This window comes from Panthera leo, chromosome F3 (assembly GCF_018350215.1).
Source record: "Panthera leo isolate Ple1 chromosome F3, P.leo_Ple1_pat1.1, whole genome shotgun sequence".
Lineage (NCBI taxonomy): Eukaryota > Metazoa > Chordata > Mammalia > Carnivora > Felidae > Panthera > Panthera leo.
Window position 1 is genome coordinate 63141740 of NC_056696.1, and position 22735 is coordinate 63164474.

General features: G+C 48.6%; 1 protein-coding gene across 3 annotated transcripts in view; it reads right to left on the bottom strand.

Annotated features, from left to right (window-relative positions):
* Window positions 1-7164, bottom strand: part of LOC122212473 (carboxyl-terminal PDZ ligand of neuronal nitric oxide synthase protein) — a 284789-nt gene extending 277625 nt beyond the window's left edge. For all 3 annotated transcript variants that reach the window (XM_042926470.1, XM_042926469.1, XM_042926471.1), the window contains exon 1: window positions 6999-7164. In XM_042926470.1, the coding sequence (XP_042782404.1) occupies window positions 6999-7103 (105 nt within the window). In that variant the 5' untranslated portion in view covers window positions 7104-7164. The remainder of the gene's footprint in view (window positions 1-6998) is intronic.
* Between the last annotated feature and the right edge of the window lie 15571 nt (window positions 7165-22735).

The window sequence follows — 22735 nt, forward strand, 5'->3', positions numbered from 1 at the left end:
AAGAGGAGATTCTGCTCAGAGAGCAGACCACGGAGGACGGGCTGAGCAGGAAGAAAACTCAGGAAGCACAAAGACAGAAAAGGGTAACAGTAGGACAATTTCTTTTTTTTTTTTTTTAAGTTTATTTATTTTGAGAGAGCAAGTGGGGAGGGGCAGAGAGAGAGGGGGAGAGAGAGAGAGAGAGAGAGAGAGAGAGAGAGAGAGAGAGAGAGACAGAGAATCCCAAGCAGGCTCCTACACCCAGCATGGAGCCCGATGTAGGGCTTGATCTCCCCACTCTGGGATCGTGACCTGAGCCAGAATCAAGAGTCAGACGCTCAACGAACGGAGCCACCCAGCCACCCTGCAACTCGGTAACTTTTTTTAAAAGGACAACCCAAAAAATGGGTAAAGGATCTGAACAGACGTTTCTCCAAAGAAGATATATAAATGCCAAATAAACGCGTGTTCTATATCATTATTCATCAGGGAGATGCAACTCAAAGCCACAAGGAGATAGCGCCTCACACCCACTAGGACGGCTAGAATCAAAAAGTCAGACAATTACAAGTGTCGGTGAGGATGTAAAGAAACCAAAACCCTGCTGGTGGCCAAGGTGCAGCCATGCTGGAAACCACCTGGCAGTTCCACAAATGGTTAAACCTGGCTACTACGACATCTAGCAATTCCACTCCTACTTATCTACCCACAAGAAATGAAGCCATACCTCCCTACAGAAACATGTACACCAGTGTTTACAGAAGCAGTATTCACAGTAGCTAGAGCATAAACAACCTTGGGGCACCTGGGTGGCTCAGTCAGTTAAGTATCCGACTGTCAATTTCGGCTCAGGTCATGATCTCGCGTTTCGTGGGTTTGCCCCACGATGGGCTCTGCGCTGACAGCACGGAGCCAGCTGGGAATTCTCGGTCTCTCTCTCAAAATAAATACGCTTAAAAAAAAATAAACAACCTTAATGTCCGTCGATGGATGAGTGGATAAACAAATTGTGGTATGTCCATACAATGGAATATTATGCAGCCATAAAAAGGACTGAGGCTTTGACGCAGGCAGTATGGACTGAAAATACTATGCTAAGTTAAAGATGCCAGTCATGCGCACATGTGCACACACATAAATCATACTTTATGATCCCACTGATACGAAATGTCCTTTCTAGAGACAGAAAGTAGATTAATGGTTGCTTAGGGCTGGGATGGATGGAGGGGTAGGGGGATTATAACCAGAGGGTATATAGGTTCCTTTTCTGTTTGTTTATTTATTTTTTTTTTTTTTTTTTTTTTTTTTTTTTTGAGAAAGAGAGAGATGGAGTGCAAGCAGGGGAGGGGCAGAGAGAGCAGGAGACCTAGAATCTGAAGACGCTCCAAGCTCTGAGCTGTCAGCACAGAGCCCGATGCAGGGCTCGACCTCACAAACTGTGAGATCATGTCCTGAGCCGAAGTCGAACGCTCAACCGACTGAGCCACCCAGGCGCCCCCAGAGGCTTCTTTTTGAGGTGATGAAAATATTCTAAAATTGACTACAGTGATGGTTACACGTATCTGCAATATACTAAAAACCACTTAATTGTCTATTTTAAGTTAGTGAATTGTGTGGTGTGTGAATTATGTCTCCATAAAGCTATCAGAAAGCAGGGGAAAGGAAGCTCACTTTCCAAAAAGAGGAAGGAAGAAGGACGGCGAGGTCACTGAGGAGCTAAAAGCAGCCTTGAGGCAATGAGGCTGTGAGGAGGCAGATAATTATAGTCAAAGAAAGCATTCTGAAAGTTTCAGTTCTTGGAAGTAGCAGCATTATGAGTAAGCGATAATAAACAGTGCGTCTGATTAGGGTCTTGGGGGTAATGACTGTGGCAAAGGTCAAATTCCGTGTGGCTGCACGATTCCCATCACTAAAACAACTGGGACGTTTGGGGCCAAGGAGACCAGACCGAAAGCCATCAATTCATGAAATGTATGGCCAGGTAGATAGAAATAGACTTGCCCATCAGATCCCCAACGCCAGCTGTGGAAAAACACCCTGGGACACCTTGACGCATAAAAAAAAAAAGGCATCATTTCAGAGCAGCGCTGTATCTTTGAGACTTACTGCCCCCCAAAAGTGGTCGGAGAAGGTAACAACAGGAGGGGCGCCCGGCTGCCTCCATCCGTAGAGCATGGGACTCCTGATCTTGGGGCAGTGAGTTCAAGCCCCATCTTGGAGGTCAACTTGGTTTAAAAAAAATAAATGAATAACAATCAGTTTGAAAGCATCTGGACAAATACACAAGAAGGTGAAATAAACCATGATGCTATCCGTGTATACAGCAGGCCCTGCATCTGGATCCCCGCTGGTCCAGAACCCTAGAAAAACAGGACCCTGGAGGCAGAGTTCACACACCCAGGATATAGTGAAGTCGATGGGAGCCTTTACCACGCTGCAGGCTCAAGTGTGAGTCAGAACACCCCTTTTATGGCGAGCCAATAACGTTATGTCCTAATCTGGAAGCCCTCCCAACAGCATGCTGTTCAGGGTTACCGGCATCTCTAAAATCCGCATCATGGAAAACACCAGCCAGTGAAGCCATTTAGCAAGGAGGGAAGGAAACAGGGCCACAGAATTGAGTTCAGATTTGACCAAGAGCTCCCAAACTGCAAAATCACTCCGCAGGGTGACGATATATACTTACTGCTTTCAGACTTTCTACAACTGGACATTTCTCGCACTTGACAAAGGATTTGTTATTGCTGGCTATGTAGGTTCCTGATAATGGGGAAGGGGGCTATACACAGAAGCAGGAGACAAGGTCCTCAACACTCAGAACACTGGAGAAGGTGTATGCAGAGGGAAAAGAACACAAAATTTTGTGGCAGACCATGACCCAAAGACAGCTTCGGCAACCTCTCCCGCCCCATGGGCACCCCTGCGATGTGACCTTAATACACATCCCCCCCAAGAATGAAGTCCATTTCTTCCCTTGAATCTGAGCCAGCCTATGGCCTGATTTGACCAACAGAATACAAAAACGACCCTCTGTAACTTTGGAGGCCCATCCCTAAGAGCTTCTACCTTCCCTGCTTGGAACACTCTCTCTTGGAAGCCAGCTGCCAAATACAAGCACCATCAGGCTGTGAGGACATCCAAGCTACCCACTGAAGAGAACCATCACGTGGAGGACCAGCCATGTGAGTGATACCTTCTAGGACCTTCCAGCCCAGCCCAGCCATGAAGCCAAATGAGTGAGCCAGTCGACATAAGAACGGCCCAGCCAAGTCCTGCCTGAATTCCTGGCCCACGAATCATGAGCCAATTAAACAGATACTGTTTTAAGCCACTGAGTTTTCAGGTAGTTTGTCAAGTGGCAACAGATTCCTGAAACTAACTTGAAGCCAGGAAACTAGGCCAGAGTCCTGGTTCCCGTTCGCATCTAGCCAGGTGACCCTGGGTCAACGACTTCCCCCTGGACTGCAATTTCCTCATCTGTAAAATGAGAAGGTTGTTGCAGGTGCACTAAAGTGCTATCCAGTTGTGACAACGGGCGAGGCCATCGGTGCTGTGGATCTAGAGGGGCAACTACTTCAGCATCAGAAGGAACCGTGGACCAGGAGACAAAAGTACTGGATGGTTAACAGAGGGGACAGCTACATGGCTCATAGTAAGTGCTCACTAAATACCAGCTCTAATCATATTGTCTTAGCAGTTCTGTGACTATAGACAAGTTAATCCCTCTGATCCCCAATTTTTTTTTCATTTGAGAAATGGAGATAAAACCAATGTTTCTGTTTCTACGTGAAGAAAACTCTTTGTATGGGAAAGTCCCATGTAAATCAAAAATCACCTACAAATGGAAGCCATAACTATGTTAGTAACGCTTGTATTGTTCTTTGTGCCAAAACCATTAGCAGTCTCCTCCTCGCCCAGCAAGGGGAGAGAGTCAGGAGATGGCACTGGCCACCAGGAAGACACCCCGGGAAAGGGAGAGGCCGGTCCAGAAGGGCCATACAAAGCGAGTGAGATTTTTACCACCCACCCACCAGCAATGATCAATGGGCGAGGCACCCATGCTGAACACGGAACGCAGGTGATCCCTCAGGAGCCACTACCAGTCCATGGGGACATCTGGAAACAGCCCAGCATTAAAAATTTAAGTAATTCCTACATCAGAGTCCAAGAGGCCAGCAGCCTGAGGATGCCCCACCAGTGAGCTGTGAATGAGGCCACTGCCCGGCATAGAGTGAACACTCCATAAAAACGACTAAATAAGCACTACCTTTGGGAGTCTGAAGCCAAAATTCCCAGGTTGAAATGCTGGCTTTGCCATCCACAGCTGTGTGCACCAAAGCAGGCAACAACCTCCCTGAGCCTAGATCCTCATTCATAAGACATGAGGAGACCCACCTCTAGGGAAGGGGTAAGAATTACACGATTCCGCTTAATAATGCACGATGTTGTTTGTAAGTGCCCAGACCCTCTGACTCCCAGACGCCCTTCAACCCCAGCCGCAACCTTTCAAATCTCTGCAGAACCCTGAAAATGAGCGGCATCCATCCAAACAGTCACTTCACCCAGTGTTGATTCTGAAAAGCTGCCAGCCCTTGGGACAGAAAGACATGGGCTCATTTTCCAAGGGTATCTGACAAGGCAGCAAGAATACATTTACATTTTACAGCCTGTGATTTTCCAAAACAAGAGACGAATGTGGTGTGGATTTAACCCTGAAATCCCAGGGACCACGCAGGCCCACAGACACTGCTCTGGTGGGAGGCGGAAACCAACCAGAGGCGGCGCTAGCCCACGGGACAGAAAAGCTTCCGCTTCCACCTCTACTCAGGTCTAGACTGACCGGGTCTGACGGTACTGGCGTCCGGCGTCAATTACAAAGGGCTGGGGGTTAAGACCCAGCTCTGAGCCCCGCCCTCGCTCCTCTACCTTGCAGAACTCAGAGCAGGCCTCCTTGGTCCCCTAGGTCTCAGGTCCGCATTGGGAACACCGCCTGGACCAACTGTGAAACCCCCTCTAATCAAGCACCACTGCGAGTGAACCCAGGGAAGTTACTAACGATCGGCACTACGTCATGCAGCCCCCCAGGCGTTCCCTTAGGAAAAAAAAACTGCATATGGGGAAAGTGAAGGTAAAGATCCAGCCAGCTGGAGGCCAGCCTCAAGCCCCATGCTTCTCAAAGTCTGGTCCCAGTCACTTGCATTAAATCACCTGGAATGCTCATTAAAGGTACACAGTCCCAGGCTCCCCAACTCCCCAGATGTAGCAAATTAGACTTGGGGGGGGGGGGGTGGCAAGAATCAGACTTTTCAGTCCCCTCACCTGGTGATTCTTACGCATACCGGGTTCTGAGACCCAGTTGGGACCAAAGGCAGAGACTGAGAAAAGAATAAAAGGGATTTATTTTATGTACTTGTTTATTTGTGTTGCATAAAAAGGTTTTTAGAACACTTTAATTCTGATCCCCGTTCTTGCCCTCATTCTTGTGGAGCACTGGTGAGCCACACAAGGCGAAGCCAATTCCCCAGTTTCAGTACATCCAAGAAACCTGAGTGATGACCGTGATGAAAATTTCATACTTTAACATGAAAAACTTGCTCACCAGAGCAACAGGCCTCGACAAAAATTAACCCAAACACCCCATCTTAGACCAACCAGGTCTATTCCCGGAGAAGCAAGATAAGATCTCGGCCACAGCCCCACTCTGGTCCCAGCCATACCCAGCAGTTCAGCTGTGCAACCCACGCAGGGTTTGACGGGGGGTGGGGGGTGGGGGGCAGGGGGTGTCCTAGCGCTAGCAAATATGGCTGAGAGAAGGTTATTCGGGGGGATTAAAAAAAAAAAGCTTAAGATTCACCAAGTCACACATCTCCAGGAGAAGGAAAAAAATCTAAAGATAACTGACTGCATGGGGCGCCTATCAGACACTCCAAAGATGGTTCACAAATTGAAGGAAAAAGCCACCTGACAGAGTCATCCTTGCCGGAAATCACACCCTGCATCCACGAAGTCGTCAAGGAAAAAAAGGGAACGAAGAGTAAAACTGCCTCCACATCGGAAGTACTGTCTTTTCAAAACCAGCAAGAACCTAAAAAAAAACAACCCACTCGGAGGGGCAGTACTTTCCGTCACTTATCAGTGACAGGCACACTGAGAAACCCTGGACCTTTGGGGGCGGGCGGCATAAAGAAAGAGCAGAAGCACTCTTCCCAAGTGATGGGCAGCGGGAGCCCCAGCGGGGATCGCAGAAACCAGACCGCCTCACCCCGGGGAAGTGCATCCCAGGGGGCCAGCCTTTATCCCGCACCTACTGGTCCAGTCCCGAGGCTCGCGCCCCGCCCCCTCCCCGAAGGACGGACCTGCTGGGGCTCCGGCCTCGGCCCTGAAAATTCCAGTCATCCCCGCTAAATTCTTGAGCAGCGGTTCCCTGCTGGCTGCTGAAACTTAACATTACGCCACAAAACTAGCAAATGGGCAGCTTTCACCCCTCCCCCCTTCAATGACTGGCACTTGCAAAGGAGTCGTGGCAAATCAAGCATTTAAGAAGTGACTGACACTTGGACCCGGTTACCTGGAATAAAAAAAAAAAAAAAAAAAAAAACACTCCGGTATTATTTTCCTCGATCAGGAAGCAGGCATTCCCCCTTTAAAAGACCTTCCTGAAAACACCTCTCCCAAGGGATCCCAGCAGGTAAATAACACCAGAGCTTCCCTAAAGCGATTCTAAAGAACCAGGGGACCTGGCTGCGCTCCCCCGCCGGCTGCTCCTCCGCGGAAGGAGGGATCGGCAAGTCGAGCAGTCCCGGGAGGTGAGGATGGGGGAGTCTGCAGGTGGGAGGAGGGGGCGAAGCCATACCGCCCAAACTTCGCAGCTGCTCTGTAGCAGTTCTGGGCAGGAGCCCGGGGAATTCAGTCCCGAGAAGGGAAGTCACCTCCCTAACATTTAAGGCCCCCCGCCAGCCCCGCGTCCGCTCGGACGTGCCCCCTCCCGGGCAGCGCCCCCTCCCCCCGGGACCCCTCACCTTGGCCTCGAAGCAGATGCCGTGCTGGAAGGCGTCTTCGTTGTGCAAGGGGATCCGCAGGTCGTGCCCATCGTCCACAAGGTTGTACTTGGTTTTGCTGGGCATGGTGACCCGCGGTGGACCGGCTCCTCCAGAGGCGGCAGCGGGAAGGGGCCGGCCAGACCGGGCAGGGGAGCGGAGGGGAGGGGCGCGCGGCGGCCGCGGGAGCCGGGACCCGAGCGGCGCCGAGGGCCGGGCGGCAGCGGGCGGCGCGGCTGCGGGCGGCGCTGTGGCCGCGCGATTTCTGCGGGCGAGGAGGGCGGCGGCGGCGGCGGGAGCGGGCGGGAGGCGGCGGGCCGGGGGAGGGGAGCGGTGGGCGCGCGGCCCGAAGCGGGACCCGGCGCGGCGGCTGCCCCGGACGAGGAAGAAAAGGCGGCGGCGGCGGCGGCGGTGGCGGCGGAGCGGGGTGCCTGTCACGGAGACGCCGGATCGGCCGCCAGCGAGCGGCTCCTCCTGCGGGGCGGGCCCGGGCCGGCTCCTCCCGCGGGCGCCCAGGCCCCGCCCCGCGCCCGCCCCGCGCCGCCCGCCCGCCGAGCAGGTGAAAGTCCTCGGGAGCGCCGCGCCCGCCCTGCCCGGCCCGCGAGCCCTGCGGCCCGGCCCGCGAGCTGCGTGCGCCCTGCTCCCGAGCGCGCTGCTGTTTTTACGGTCACGTTCGGGGCCAGGCTGCTGAGGGTTAGACGCGGTAGCAGCGCCTTGGATGTTTTGTGTTTGTTTTTTTGGAGGGGGGGGAGGGGCGGTGTTTACGGTCGTGTGTTTATGTTCTACCAGGAAGGCCCCAGTCCTGGCCCAGATCTGTGCAATCGTGAATTCGGAGTGTTCCCTTTCCCTGGAGAATCAAGACTGTGCTCACTGGGGACCCATCGCAGGCGCCTTTTCTTCCTTTGAGCGGTGATTTGTGACTTCTGTCATACAGGCTTGGGGGCGGGGGAGTGCCTTTTAGAATGGTTGTAATATTAAAAAGCCATCAGCCCCTGGAAATGGGATAGGCCAAAAAAGGAATACTAAAGACAAGAGAATCCTCAACGTTTTTGTTTTTCTTAATTAAACCTTCTGTAACTGGGTATGGATAAGGTGAACTTCCAAGTTCTTTTAAAAAAAAAAAAAAACATTTATTTATTTTTGAGACAGAGAGCACGAGCTGGAGAGGGGCGGAGAGAGAGGGAGACACAGAATCCCAAGCAGGCTCCAGGCTCTGAGCTGTCAGCACAGAGCCGGATGTGGGGCTCACACTCATGAACAGCAAGATCATGATCTGAGCCAAAGTTGGGTGCTCAACCGCTCAATGGACTGAGCCACCCAGGCGCCCCGCCCCCCAAGTTATTTCTGACTGTTCTTTCCACTTTGGCAAATACTTCAGTCTATTTGCCTGTTGTTAAGAAGAGACCCATTTACTTCTTTCCTTTACATCAAGAGCTTCTGCTATGCGCAATGTGCAAATGAGGGGGTCATAGGATTATCTGTGAAGCATTATAGGTCGTGGTCCATGAAAGCTATGATCACCGTGCCTTCAAATTATTACCTCCCAAAAGCGGGTGCCAAAGCCAGTCCAGCCTGAGATCACTGAGACCAAATGGTTAGCTCCTCTGTAGGAGGAGGAATGATGGTTCAACTCATCATCTTAATCCTGCTTTTGGTGCCCTGTGGACACATCCACGCGAGACAACTCCCAAACCAAACAACACTGATTGTCATAGAGGCAAGGCTTGGAATCACCACAAAGCAACACAGTATGGCTTGCAAAAGGCATAGCTTCCTAGACGATTTCCATGATAAGTTTATATAAGAGAATGCATTACTGCCATAATTGTATTTCTCATTTTGTCTCCTAGTGCTAAAGTACAATTGTCCTTTCCTATATGTTGCCTGCTTCCAATCTGCTGAAATTCCTGGCCAAGATACAGCATCTTCTGAGATATCCCCTTAAATAAAGGCAAACTGATGACTAGAACAAATTCATCACCTACTTTATGCTGTATAGACTTTACTACAGACATAAATATTAGTAAGAGCCAAAAATCATTTGCACTGAGGAAATGCACCACTAACATTTTTATAAATACAGAACATGAAAATCTAATCGGGCATGTCTGACTCTTTGAATGTCATGGTGGTTTTAACATGCATCGTGATGTACTCTCTAAAAGCTGGCATCAGAACTCGACCACTTCAAGGCAAGACCCTAAGCAACTACCTCGCTTACATCTCCTTTTCCCTCCTGAATTTAAAGTCTTTTGACTCCAAAGGGCCTTCTTTCTAGATTTACTTGGGTCCCGTTGGACTGCTGAAGTTTTGGAATTTCCTGTGTAACTCTGTAACACTTTGTAGACCAGACACAAAAAAGCTGAAGCCCCAAAGATATTTCAGGGTCTAATACAGTGACCACTACCTAGTAGATAGACCTCTAGTAGTTATGTATGGAATCAATCACTGTAGCTAATATGCATTGAGCTTTTTCTATGTGTCAGGCATTATTCTTAGAGCTTTACATGTATTATCTCATTTAATATTTAAAACACTCCTAAGGTTCATCCCATTTATGAGGAAACTGAGGCACAGAGAGGTTATGAACGTACCCAAGGTCACACACTTAGAAAGGAAAGGAGCCAGAATTTAAATCCAATTCTATGTCACAAGGTGTTTCCATCATGGCCCGGATTGCCATGAAAGTCTTCTTTATTGCAAATGAGACGCCCGTCAAATTCAGGGTCCGTGTTTTATTTAGATGTGTATTGTTGCTAAGCTGTATTTGTTCCCTTTCAGTTAGAAGAAATGTTCCAAACAGGAGAGGCCTATTCTCTGTTTTGGCCTCCATTTAATACGTCAGAGCCACACAGTCATGAAAACACCCTTCTTCCAGAAACAATGGGCGTCCAAAGTAAATTTCCTTATTTTTTAGCAGTGATTTCAATCTTGTTTTTGCACCTTTAAACATAATTGAATTTCCCACAGCATTTCGAAATCTATTTTTTAAATGAATCAAGTTTTATCACTCTCCATATCCTTCTGTATTTAAAAACTGCTTAACACAATTTTAATCTGAAGTACATTTAATTAAGATGTAAATTGCTTAAGCGTATAAGTATAATACTTGCTATGTTAAATTTTATTAAAACTTTGTTTAAAAGTGTTTTAAAAAATTCCTAAATCCCTTTAGAAGTGGAAGTTACTAGGGGGTCCTCTAATTCAGCTCCTCTGTTGGAAAGACGAAAAAAACAGAAACCCAGGGAGATGAAGTAGTTTGCCTAGTCCTCCCTGTAAGCTACAGCTCCTACTTCAGTAATCTTTTCATCACACGATGATGGGTTATAAGTAAACTGACAGCAAACCGAAACCGTAACACATATTTGGAACTGAGAAAATTGATTTGCTTTTGGTCGTAAAATACCTGCTTTACAATGCACTTCCTGTGCATTGTCTCACTTGGCCATATGGGATAAGTATGATCAGTATACCCATTGTACAGATGAGGAAACTGAGGCTGAGAGAGGGAAGGGTAGGTCATAGAGCAATAGGTCCTGGGAATCCTTCTGTGAGTTTAACCAACAAAGAATAAAGATTGTATCAGCTTGCCTAATACTGCTCAGATGCACACCTGAATAGAACTCATCAAATCTTTGCATAAATAATATAAAATATTAAGAACACAGAATAATTTCCTCCTATTAGGTAACACTTAGCTTCAAAAGGTTGATTCTTTTTTCATGCTATTGTTTTTAACCCAACAGTGTCTCCTGGGGCATAGAGAGCTAGAAATCATTAGCCCCCCCCCCCTTCTTTTTTCCTCAATTGATAAGGAAGGTTTTATTCAAGGCTGTTGCAATAGGGGAGAGAACTCAGAACTCACATTCAGAACTCAATCTGAGCTCAAATCTACTGAAACAAAGGACTGGAGAGTTGTTTTTTTGTTGTGGTTTGTTTTTTTGTTTTTGTTTTTACTTTATAGAGTAGTGAATTTATTCCTGATAAATAACAAATGAAAGTTTCACATAAAGAACTTGCAAAGATACCTAGGGTGGGCCTACGATGTATACATGATAAAAGAATCTTAGCATAAGACTTTCAAGCTGGAAAAGCCATTACTTGAAGATCCTTTTAGTCTCTTATTTGATAGCAGAGAAACGGAGACCCATATTGCCTAAGATGTCAGTTAATGAATGGCAAAGGCAGGATGAGAGACCTGGTTTTTAAAAAAAAATATCTGGGGGGCGCCTGGGTGGCTCAGTTGGTTAAGCGTCTGACTTCAGCTCAGGTCATGATCTCGCAGTCCATGAGTTCGAGCCCCGCGTCAGGCTCTGAGAGCCTGGAGCCTGTTTCGGATTCTGTGTCTCCCTCTCTCTCTGCCCCTCCCCCGTTCATGCTCTGTCTCTCTCTGTCTCAAAAATAAACGTTAAAAAATTTTTTTTAAATAAAAAAATATCTGGTCCAGTGTTCTATCACACTGTGCTATCACCTGCTCATCAGGCCATTTTAAGCTGGATTTTTTTTAAAATTTTTTTTCTAACGTTTATTTATTTTTGAGACAGAGAGAGACACAGCATGAACGGGGGAGGGTCAGAGAGAGAGGGAGACACAGAATGGGAAACAGGCTCCAGGCTCCGAGCCATCAGCCCAGAGCCCGACGCGGGGCTCGAACTCACGGACCCGCGAGATCGTGACCTGAGCTGAAGTCGGACGCTTAACCGACTGAGCCACCCAGGCGCCCCAAGCTGGATTTTTTTTTAAGTTAATTTATTTTGAAAGAGACAGAGACGGTGCAAGTGGGGGAGGGGCAGAAAGAGAGGGAGAGACAGAGAATCCCAAGTGAGCTTGACACAGGACTCAAACTCATGAAACCGTGAGATCATGACCTGTGCCAAAACCACGAGTCAGACGCTTAACCAACTGGGTCACTCAGGCGTCCTAATCATCAGCCCATTTTAAAAAGTGACAATAAAAATATTAAGTAATTTTCCTGCCAAAAAAAAAAAAAAAATCCTTCTATCACTAATGGTGTCTAATCCAATGGTTTATTATGATCTTTTATTACATAAGCATTAATTTGGGTTGTTTGCCCTATAAAAAAGCTTACCCTACAAGGTATCACATTTTCTGATGCTGGCCTGCATCATCTTTCCCCCTTAATTGAAACTGACTCCTGTGACCTAGGCCCCTGTACCAAGGGCAGGTCACATTTCTCATTTATTTCTTTTAAAGGCAAGCTTCTCCACAAAATTATGTATATTATGTTTTTATAAATTAAGCACTCTTTCAAATCGACTTCCACGAGGAGGCTGGCGCTGGTGCCTGCCTTCCCCCCCCCCCCCCCCCCCCCCCCCCCCCCCCCCCCGGCAGAGGAACACGGTGGGAAGACATGATTAGCAAGGAGCCTACACCCCCCCCCCCGCACCCCCCCCCCTTTCTGGCCTTCTCCAGCACTTTCCCCACCCATCTCCCTGGACCCGAGAGGCAAGAAACAAACCGTTTTGAAGGTTTGAGACATTCTGGGAGGTTCTGGAAGAGGCCTAACTGCCTTCTTTCTCTTGGAACACTTGTGGAATGAGATCTGGAGAAGGGAGCAGGGCCTACTGAATTTTGACTCCAAGGACGCGAGGGCTGAGTGCCGTGCTGGGTCTGCCCGTCCTTTCTCATGGAGATTCTTCTAAGCTCTCCCTGACTATGGGACCATTGCTTGCTTTTTGAATTCAGATTCAAGTTAACAGCCTTGTTTCTTGGCCCTGCTTAGCATCTCAGGAGAGAAATATTTATTAATGCCACACCTTGTCGCCACAAAGCCTTTTGATCAAAGGCAATAAAATCATATTTAACAAAATCTAACAAAAGTTTCTATGGGCGGAGAGGCGGCGGGTTGTAAGAGAGGTGTGGATACACAGTAATGAGATACTTTTAAGGGCAGGAGGTAATGGGTGATCTAAGCATAGGAGAGGCGTCGTCTCTAAGGGTCATGGGAGGGAAGGGAAGGCTTCAGGAAGATGAGGCTTGAGCCCGGTCTGAAATAGGGAAAGAATTCAAGAACACAGTAGAAGGAGCGCAGAAGACGTGGAGACTGGGTCTGCAGTGACACTGATCTACAAAGGGTCTTCCGGAGTCAGTGAGGAGACAAGCTCCCCGGAGGGAGAATCCTGCAAGATGGATGGAGCCGAGAGCGCCGCTGGGGGTGATGCAGGAAAGCAGAGGCTGGAGGCAGCGCGCAGGCGCCTTCCACACGCAGGCTTCCAGGATTGCGCTCCTCCCCCGTGGGAAACATCTGAACTGGGATGGGACCCCGGGTGCTAATTCAGAAAGAGCACCACCACCCCCCGGCCCGCCCTTCAGAAAAGGAAAAGAAAACGTATGTTCCCTGACCCTTTTATTTGAGCTACAACTGAAAAAAATGTCTGGCGCTAAAGCAGATGATTGGATTTTTCCAGATCGCAGGAGCGAGTTCTTCCGCACCCAGAAATAAAAGGAAACAGAGCGGCAACCCGTCACCCCTCAGCCTGGCGGGCCCCAGAGTACTTCCGCGCGGCTCACTTGCAGATGCTTCTTAATCCTTCCATCCCACTTGGGCGTTGGGCCTTGCCATTGGGTGGCATTGAGTATTCTGTACGGTCCTCTGCTTGGTTCCGCGTGGTCTATTCCTTTGTCTTGGTGTTCCTTGATGGCAAGGAGAATTTTCTACTCCGCTCAAAGTTGGTTTTAGGCCTTTCGCCATCATTCCTCCAAACTTAGATCCCTGCACCTAACTCTGGGACTATTTTCCTTCGTTATCTATTTAAAACAACAAAGTAAGCCCAGCTGTTCAAATTGGAGCTTATCTGTTCCGCTAAATCTACTCTGTCGTTGTAATCGATCTTGGTTCCTCTTTATAAAACCCACATTCTTAAGATAAGAAACCATTGGGTGGGGGAGCCCTGACCATTGGGGAAGAGTATGGAAACACTTGGAAATGCAATGTAAGTAAATAAATGTTTTTTTAAATTTTTGGTAATGTTCATTTATTTTTGAGAGAGAGAGAGAGAGAGACAGACAGACAGAGCATGAGAAGGGGAGGGACAGAGAGAGGGAGACACAGAATCCGAGCAGGCTCCAGGCTCTGAGTTGTCAGCACCGACCCCAAGCCCAACACAGGGCTCTAACCCACAAACCTGAGCCAAAGTCAGACGCTCAACCGACTAAGCCACCCAGGTGCCCCGATGTTAAGTAAATATTTTATTTTCAGATCTCTCTTTGGAGGTGCAAAGCTGCTAAGCAGCTTTTATAACTGCTTACAAAAATAAAGTTTCCTCCAGACCCCCGACTAGTGTGGTTTAAAAAAAAAAAATGAGAAAGAAAGGAAAATACAGATGTGCAATGCACCCAGGTGTGTTTGGGCATTTAATTTTCCCTCCCAGGTCCCGGATCACGCACTTTGGGCTTTATGTCTTCTGAGAGCTCAGTCTCAGTTACCCTAGACTCTGATCCCCCTAACCCCCCCTCCCCCGAACTTAATGTTGTCTTTTGAACCACATGTAAAGGGAGGGCACAAGATGTTCTTTAAACATCGCAAGCGTTTCAGGATAAGTAGCATAATAAGGGTTGGGGACTCATCCGGGGACGGCATTAGTGGTTCCCAGTTAGCTGTTCCCAGTCGTCAGCAACTGCCTCATTCCCTTAAAAGGTCTTGAAATCTCCTCTATAAATCCCTTGACATCACCAGCTGGCCCCCCTCCACACCACTCTGAACATTTTCCCGGAAACAGTGCTGGAGGGGCCTCAGAAATTTCCAGGTCTCTGAGCAGCCAGTCTCTGTGCCATTCCCTGGCCCAAGGTGGCCTCTGTAATTTGAGCTTTACATACATGATAACACTTTAACTGCAGCCAAGCTTAATTCAGAACAAATGTTCCTCGACTTGTTACCTCTCTAGAAAAGCTGCCCGTCTAATAGCTGGGACACTGACGGGGTGGGGGAGAAGGTGGGGGTGGGATGGGACTGCCTGACGCAGACCTGGTTGTCCACACCGCGTGCCGGGCACACTGCTGGTGCCCAGTCATCTGCCTCCTGTGGCCCGTGTCCATCTGTGAGACAGACACCATCACTGCCCACGGCGCTTCTAACACATGTTCCAGGAAGTCCTTACAAAGCCTAACGGGGGAACGGACTATTCTAATGAGTCCCATTTTCTGGTTAGTGGGAAGTTACCATGGATATAGGATTTTACCAAGGACAAAAAGACTCTGATACAAAGCACATTTCTGAACAGATATTTGTACACCTGTGTTCCTAGCAGTATTAGTCACCATAGCCCAAAGGCAGAGACAACCCCAAGGTCCATCAACAGATGAATGGGTGAGCAAAACGTGGTCGATACGTACAATGGATATTATTCGGCCTTAAAAGGAATGAAATTCGGACACGTGCTTCGGTCAGCCAGTCACGAAAGGACAAATATGTGCGATTGCATTTACACAGTAGAGACAGGGAGTAAAATCGAGGTTACCAGGGGCTCGGGGGAGGGGTGCGGATGGGGACTCACGGTCTAGTAGGTAGAGTTTCTGTTTGGGATGATGAAAAAGTTCTGGAGATGGCCAGTGGTGGTGCTGGTATACCAGTGTGAATGTGCTTAATGCCACTGAATCGTACATTTTATTTCGTAGTGGTAGTAATCTCCACACTCAACGTGGGGCTCAAACTCACGACCCTGAGATCAAGAGTCGCACGCTCTTCTGACTGAGCCAGCCAGGCGCCCCTGAATTGTACCTCTTAAGAGGGTTTTTAGGGGTGCCTGGGTAGCTCAGTGGGTTGAGCAACCGACTTCGGCTCAGGTCATGATCTCACGGCTCCTGAGTTCGAGCCCCGCCATCGGGCTCTGTGCTGACAGCTCAGAGCCTGGAGCCTGCTTGGGATTCTGTGTCTCCCACTCTCTCTGTTCCTCCCCCACTTGCACTCTGTCTCTCTCAAAAATAAATAAACACCAAACAAATTTAATGGTTTTTAAAAAGCGCGTTCCTGAAGACGTTGTTAACACTTCCTTATGGTATTTGGGTTTCTTGTGGAACCGCAGGGTCACTCCTGCGAGTATCCGTCATTGTTCTACTGATGAGCAGAAAAGTTCTGGTTAATCACTTGTTCTAATGGAACACGTACTCTGTGAGGTTTCAGGTTCCTCTGGAGACAATTTTTATGGTTATTTTCATGGGAGTTTTGACAGATTTTAGAGCTTGAAGGATTAGATGAAAATGATTTCCATCTGAACATCGAGGGCAGGGAAAAAAGGCTCTTACATTTCCTGGCTGTTGGAAATGGATGTTGTTTCATTCAGTATGCATTTAGTGAGTGCCTACTGTGTGCCCTTGCGAGACACATCACTTATTCAACAGACATTTTTTTTTTAAGTTTATTTATTTTAAGAGAGAGAGAGAGAGAAAGCGGGGAGGGGCAGAGAGAGAGAGACAAAATCCCAAGCAGGTTCTGTGCTGTCAGCACAAAGCCCTACATGGGGCTCAAACTCATAAACCGTGAGATCACAACCTGAGCCGAGATCAAGATTCGGATGCTCAACCAACTCAACCACCCAGGCGCCCCTCAACAGGCATTGTTGGTCGCTAACTATGGGTGCTGTGAACAGCTCTGATCAGCAGAAGGAAATAGATCAAATGATTCCTCTTCTGTGACCCCTGGCTGGCTCAATCAGTAGAGCATGTGACTCTTGATCTCAGGGTCATGAGTTCAAGCCCCACATTTGGTGTGGAGCCTAATTAGGGGGAAAGAAAAAAAGGTTTCCACTTCTCGAAGAACTCACTTCGACCTATCAAGGAGTTAACGGAGTAAGAGAAGTCACTTTGTATGGCAGCCAGGGGTGCGTCGTGGTAGAAGTTGGGAGGCGACGTAGGGAAAGCTTTGTGGGGGAGGCAATATTTCAGGCTGGCATTGGAGGACTGTAGTACGTCCATGGGCAAGAGCAGAAAAGGGCATTCCAGGCAGAGGAAATGGCCAGACTCTCGCTGTCACTGGGTGTACTTGAGGCAGCAGTGCCCCTCCCCCATCCTCCTCTGCAGGTGATGCATTGTGGGGTTCCCCGAGACGCCTCTGTGGTCAGCCGGGGAACCCTGTTCAATCACCGGCAGAGCTCTGCTCTCCCTTCCCAAATTAACTCGAGGGGCTTGGCCCTTTGAGAGGGGGATGAGCAGAACTTGGCAAGACCTGTGTGATCTCAGACTTCCTTCCTCTGGTTCTGCATTATCGGGCCAGAAAATTATGGGGTCCCCACAAAGGGCATTTTCCTCCCATTTAAGCCAATAAGAGGAAAAAGGGATAGAAAACGTGGCTGTGTATTTAAAGGTCACAATTACGTACAGAAAAGAAAGACGACGTCACGCTCTGGAGCAGGGAAGAAACTGAGCTTGTCCGTGGGCCTGTCTTACCCATTTGTGCACACACACATCCACCCACGTCTGTGATTTCAGGGACAAGAAGCAATCATACCGGGGCGCCCGGGGGCTCAGACGGTTAAGCACGTGACTTGATTTTGGCTCAGGTCATGATCTCGCGGTTCGTGAGTTCGAGCCCCGCATCGAGCTCTGTGCTGACAGTGCGGAGCCTGATTGGGATTCTCTTTCCCCCTCTCTCTTTGCCCCTCCCGCGCTCGTTTTCTCTCTCTCTCTCTCTCTCTCTCTCTCTCTCTCTGTCTCTCTCTCAGTAAATAAATAAACATTGAGAAAAAAAGGATTCAGCACTCTGTTCTGTACTCACCGACACCCCACACCGCAACGTGAAAGGAATAGAATCCTTCCACTTCACGAGACAAACCCCCCAGCAGCAATGACACGCTGACCTCCAAGAGTCACACTCTGGCGGTGTGTGTTTTCTTGGCGTCTGCTCCTGCGGAGAGAAGCCGGGCGCCCCAGGCCCAGGAGGGAAGGGAAGAGTATGCAGAATGACCGCTGTGGCAGGCTGCTAGGTGCCCAGCGCTGACCTTATCTCATCTAATTCTCACACAACCCTGGGGAGTGGGGACCACTGACTCTTGGACCTGAAGACTTCAAACTCAACGCCTGTCTGTTCCACACTCCACACGGCATCCGGATGTGGGAAAAGATGTAAGAAGAGGCACCAGAGGCAAACTTGTCCCAGTGTACAAGTTTGCCCAAAGTTGACCTGATGCAGGTGCATATGTGTATACAAGAACACACACACATACACACACACACACGCAGAGTTGTGACAAAGGCTCAGGAGTACAGGCCCATCTGTCATACAGAGGTTTTTTTGTTTTGTTTTGTTTTGTTTTAATATTTCTTTTTCTTCTTCTTTTTTTTTTTTTTTTAAAGTAAGCCCATGTCCAACATGGGGCTTGAACTCACCACCCGGAGATCAAGAGTCGTGTGCACTCCTGACGGAGCCAGCCAGGTGCCCCCACGTGCCTGAGTTTCAATCCCAGCCCATTGTTCACGAGCTCTAACTTTGGTAAGATAATTCATTAGACTCCCTGTGCCTCAGTTGACCCATCTTTGAAATGGACGCAGTCATGGCAGGTATGATGTTTGAGACATGCCTCAGAGTAACGTGGGATGAGAGAATTAGATGCGGATACAGATGAGACACGATGGGCCACGAGTCGATCATTGTTGAGGAGTTGGTAATTGTTATACATAAGGGCTCATTATATCTTCTGTCCACTTTTGTACATGTTTGGAACTTTCCATTAAAAAAAAAGCTGTAAGCAGTATAATTCACAAGAGCCAAAAGGCGGAAATGACCCAAATGTGCATCAACAGATGAATGGATAAATAAAATGTGAATAAAATATTATCCGGTCCTAAAAAGGAAGGAAATTCTGACGCATGCCCCAACACGGATGAACCACGAGGAATCATGCTAAGTGAAATAAGTTGGTCACAAAAGGGCAAGTATTATGTGACTCTGCTTATAAACAGTACCTGGAATAGGCAAATTTATAGAGACAGAAAGTCGAATAGAGATTGCAGGGGCTGGGAGGAGAGGGTGATGGAGAATTACAGGGGTCTATTTGATGAAAGACTTCCGGAGTCCGGTAGTGGTGATGGTCGCCCAACCCCGTGGATGTACAACTTCATGCCATTGAGTTGTACACTTTAAAATGGTTAAGGAGCGCCCGGGTGGCTCAATCTGCTAAGCGCCCGACTCTTGATTTCAGCTCAGGTCATGATCTCACAGTCGTGAGATCGAGCCCCGCAGGGACCCTGCTTGGGATTCTCTCTCCCACTCTCTCTCTCTGCCCCTCCCCCACTTGCGTGCAAGCACACACTCTCTCTCTCTCAAAAGAAATGGATAAACATTTAAAATAAATAAGGGGTGCCTGGGTGGCTCAGTCAGTTGAGCGTCCGACTTTGGCTCAGGTCATGAACTCACGGTTCGTGGGCTCAAGCCCCGCGTCGGGCTCTGTGCCGACAGCTCGGAGCCTGGAGTCTGCTTCAGAGTCTGTGTCTCCCTCTCTCTCTCTCTGCCCCTCCCCCGCTCATTCTCTCTCTGTCTCTCAAGGATAAATAAATGACTATTAAAAAAAAATTAGATGATTGTTTTATCATGCCCTCCTCACAGTTTGCCAAACCCTTTTGTTTCTACTGCCTCATTGAATCCTCATGAGACCCCGTTGGGGAAGGTGCGTGTACCGCTCCCATAGTGCAGGTAAGGAAACTAAGGCAAAGGAGGTTATAGGGTTTCCTGGAGAGCACATACGCATGGAGCATGAGCATAAGCACGGAGCCAGGTCTAGAGGGTGAGCCCTCCACGCCTTACCACACACCCCCTATGCATTCCTTCTGTTTAGTCCTTGACTCCCATACTCCACTCCACGGTCAACCCATCTGCCTTTATGAGAGGGACTTTGTGGAAAGGGGCATATTTGCAAAGCCAAGACCAAAGACAAGGTCCTTGCCATCCTCATGGCTCCTCAGGAAGAGTGATGAACTCTTCTGTCTCTAAGCCGTCTTCCCCAGACTTCTGTCTTACTTGACTGAGCCACGTCCCGTGTGGCATCCCTAGAAAACAAGTAGTGAAGTGTCTGATGTTGCCCCAGCAGAGGGATAACGTGGTTCTCCAACATTCAGAACATCCTCTCTATCGTCCGCATTTCCCACAGAGTGTCTTTGGGGTCCTCTGCCACACCCTGGACTCTGCGTCTGACCTACATTCAAGCACTGCTTGGGACAGCTAATTACACCCCATCGGCTGGCCGCCATGTTCTCTCTGCTCAGAAGCTAGGTTCTGCCACCCCAGAGGGCTCTGCCTCAATCAGAATTGCCCTTTCTCTCCTCACAGCCAACACTCCCTGTCCATGCTCATTCTTTCTTCCATCCGTTGATTCACTCATTCATTTATTCGGGAAAAATGCTACATACGTGCCTTATCACACGGAACTCAGGAGTGGAAATGAATTGTCAAGGAAAGCTCCTTGATACCTCAGAATACCACGGACGCCACTACCCACATTGCAACGGGGCTGGTGAGTGGTACTGACCCCCACCTGGGCAGGCCTGGGTCATACTGTGCCTCTTACCTGTTCCTCCATACACAGCAAGGCAGCTGGGGATGGTTACAAAAAAGTGATTTAATCTTTGTCCAGATTCTGCTCCCAGCATTGGCTGGGATCCCAGATGAGGGACACCTTGTGAAATTTCCACCCCCAGTTTATCTCCCGAGCCTCATTTCCCTATGTTGTCATTCACAGTCCTGACGTCACCGCCATTCCCAGCCGCCTTGCCATTCTCGCTCCCAGTCAGGGAGGCCAGGATAGGGACGCGTTGAAAGGTTTTAGGAAATAAGAATCTATACTATTCTATCATTTCCCATTTTCCCTTATTATTTAGAGCAATTTAAAACACTGAAGGAAGACACTTTTTGGGCTGGCTCCTTCTACCCCCATCCTTTTAAGACAGGAGGAAACTGACGCCCAGAGAAGGTAAGTGACTTTTGAAAAACCACACAGCTAGCTGATTGCATGGCTGGAGCGAGAACTCAGGCTTCTGGGTCCTTCCGTGACCCCAGTAATTTAGCTATTATCTACCTGCCATGCAGAACTCTGCAGGGCTATGCCCGTGGCAGGACTATCCCGGCAGGCCAAACACTGACTGCTCATAGGTCACACGGCTGATGACCCAGAACCTGTCTGCTTTCTAAGGGCCGGTCTCTGTACGGTAGAGCAGTCTCTGGTGCCCTCAAGGGGCAGAACAGAGTAGTGGAGAATTACTCACACGACAGGCTCTGGAGGCCGTCTGAGAAATAAAACCCTCTGATTCACCTCCACCCAATTTTACAGAATGTGTTGGAGACACCTTTTCGTTTCAAAGATCATGAAACATGTTTAAAACCATCAAAATATGTTCAAAACACAAATTGCCCCCAAACACCTTTAAAAGCATTGATTGACTAGGGGCACCTGGGTGGCTCAGGCAGGAGTCCAACTCTTGATTGTGGCTCAGACCATCATCTCACGGTTTGTGAGTTCGAGCCCCGCATCCGGCTCTGTGCTGGCGGTGAGGAGCCTGCTTGGGATTCTCTCTCTCTACCCGCCTCTGTCTCCCTACCCTGCTGGTGCTCTGTCTCTATCTCTAAATAAATAAGTAAATAAACGTTAAAAAAAAAAAAAAAAAAAAAAGCCTAGACCTGATCCCTGTTTTTTTTTATTTTTAATGTTTGTTTTTGACAAAGAGACAGAGCATGAGTGGGGAAGGGGCAGAAAGAGAGGGAGACACGGAATCCGAAGCAGGCTCCAGACTCTGTGCTAACAGTTCAGAGGGGCTCGAACTTGCAAACCCAGAGATCATGATCTGAGCTGCAGTTGGATACTTAACCACCTGAGCCACTCAGACACCCCCAGATTCAGTGACTTTAAAATCTTGGTTTTCTTTTTAATGTTTATTTTTGAGAGAGAGAGAGAGAGAGAGAGACTTAGCATGAGTGGGGGAGGAGCGGAGAGGGAGGAGACACAGAATCCAAAGCAGGCTCCAGGCTCCAAACTGTAAGCACAGAGCCCAACGCAGGGCTCAAACTCACATACCTGGAGATCATGACCTGAGCCAAAGTCGGAAGCTTAACCGACCGAGCCGGCCAGACGCTCTCGATAATATAGTTTACATTAAGGGACAATTCAGTGTTAATCATTATATCCCAAACAGACTGCTTCTGTTTGGGATATAACAACTAATGCTTCCCTCCTCAATCAGAAAAATAGGTACAAATATTGCCCAAGCCTAAAATCCTGCCCAAGCAGGCCCTTTGGGTGGACCTGGGAAAGAGGAGGAGGGGAAGGGTCAGTCCAAGGGCTGTATGGTGAGCTCTGTAGAATGAACCAACTAACTAGTGAGAAACGGGCCCCCTAGAAGTAAGGGGGATCCTATAGTATGCACCCACTCCCTTCCCCGGAGCTTTATACCAAACCCAGAGAACAAGAGAGGGGCCAGAACAGATACTGAAGTCACTGAATCATCGCTCTCAATGCCTATCTCTGGCTACGGACCTGTGGATTCTAAAATTCTCGCTGAACGTGTGCAGGACTCATCCCAGAACCTAGGTGGGGACTGACCTGTAAGTAGGGACTGAGTTAGGTCTAAGTATAAGGGGTTGAGAAGCAAGAGCTCGGTGGACATTACATGATCATCGCCAGAGAGTACAGTAAGAAGCAAGCACCCTGTGTGGTTGGTGGTGTTTAAACTAAGATTAAACTGTCCTTCAGGGGGCGCCTGGGTGGCTCAGTTGGTTAAGC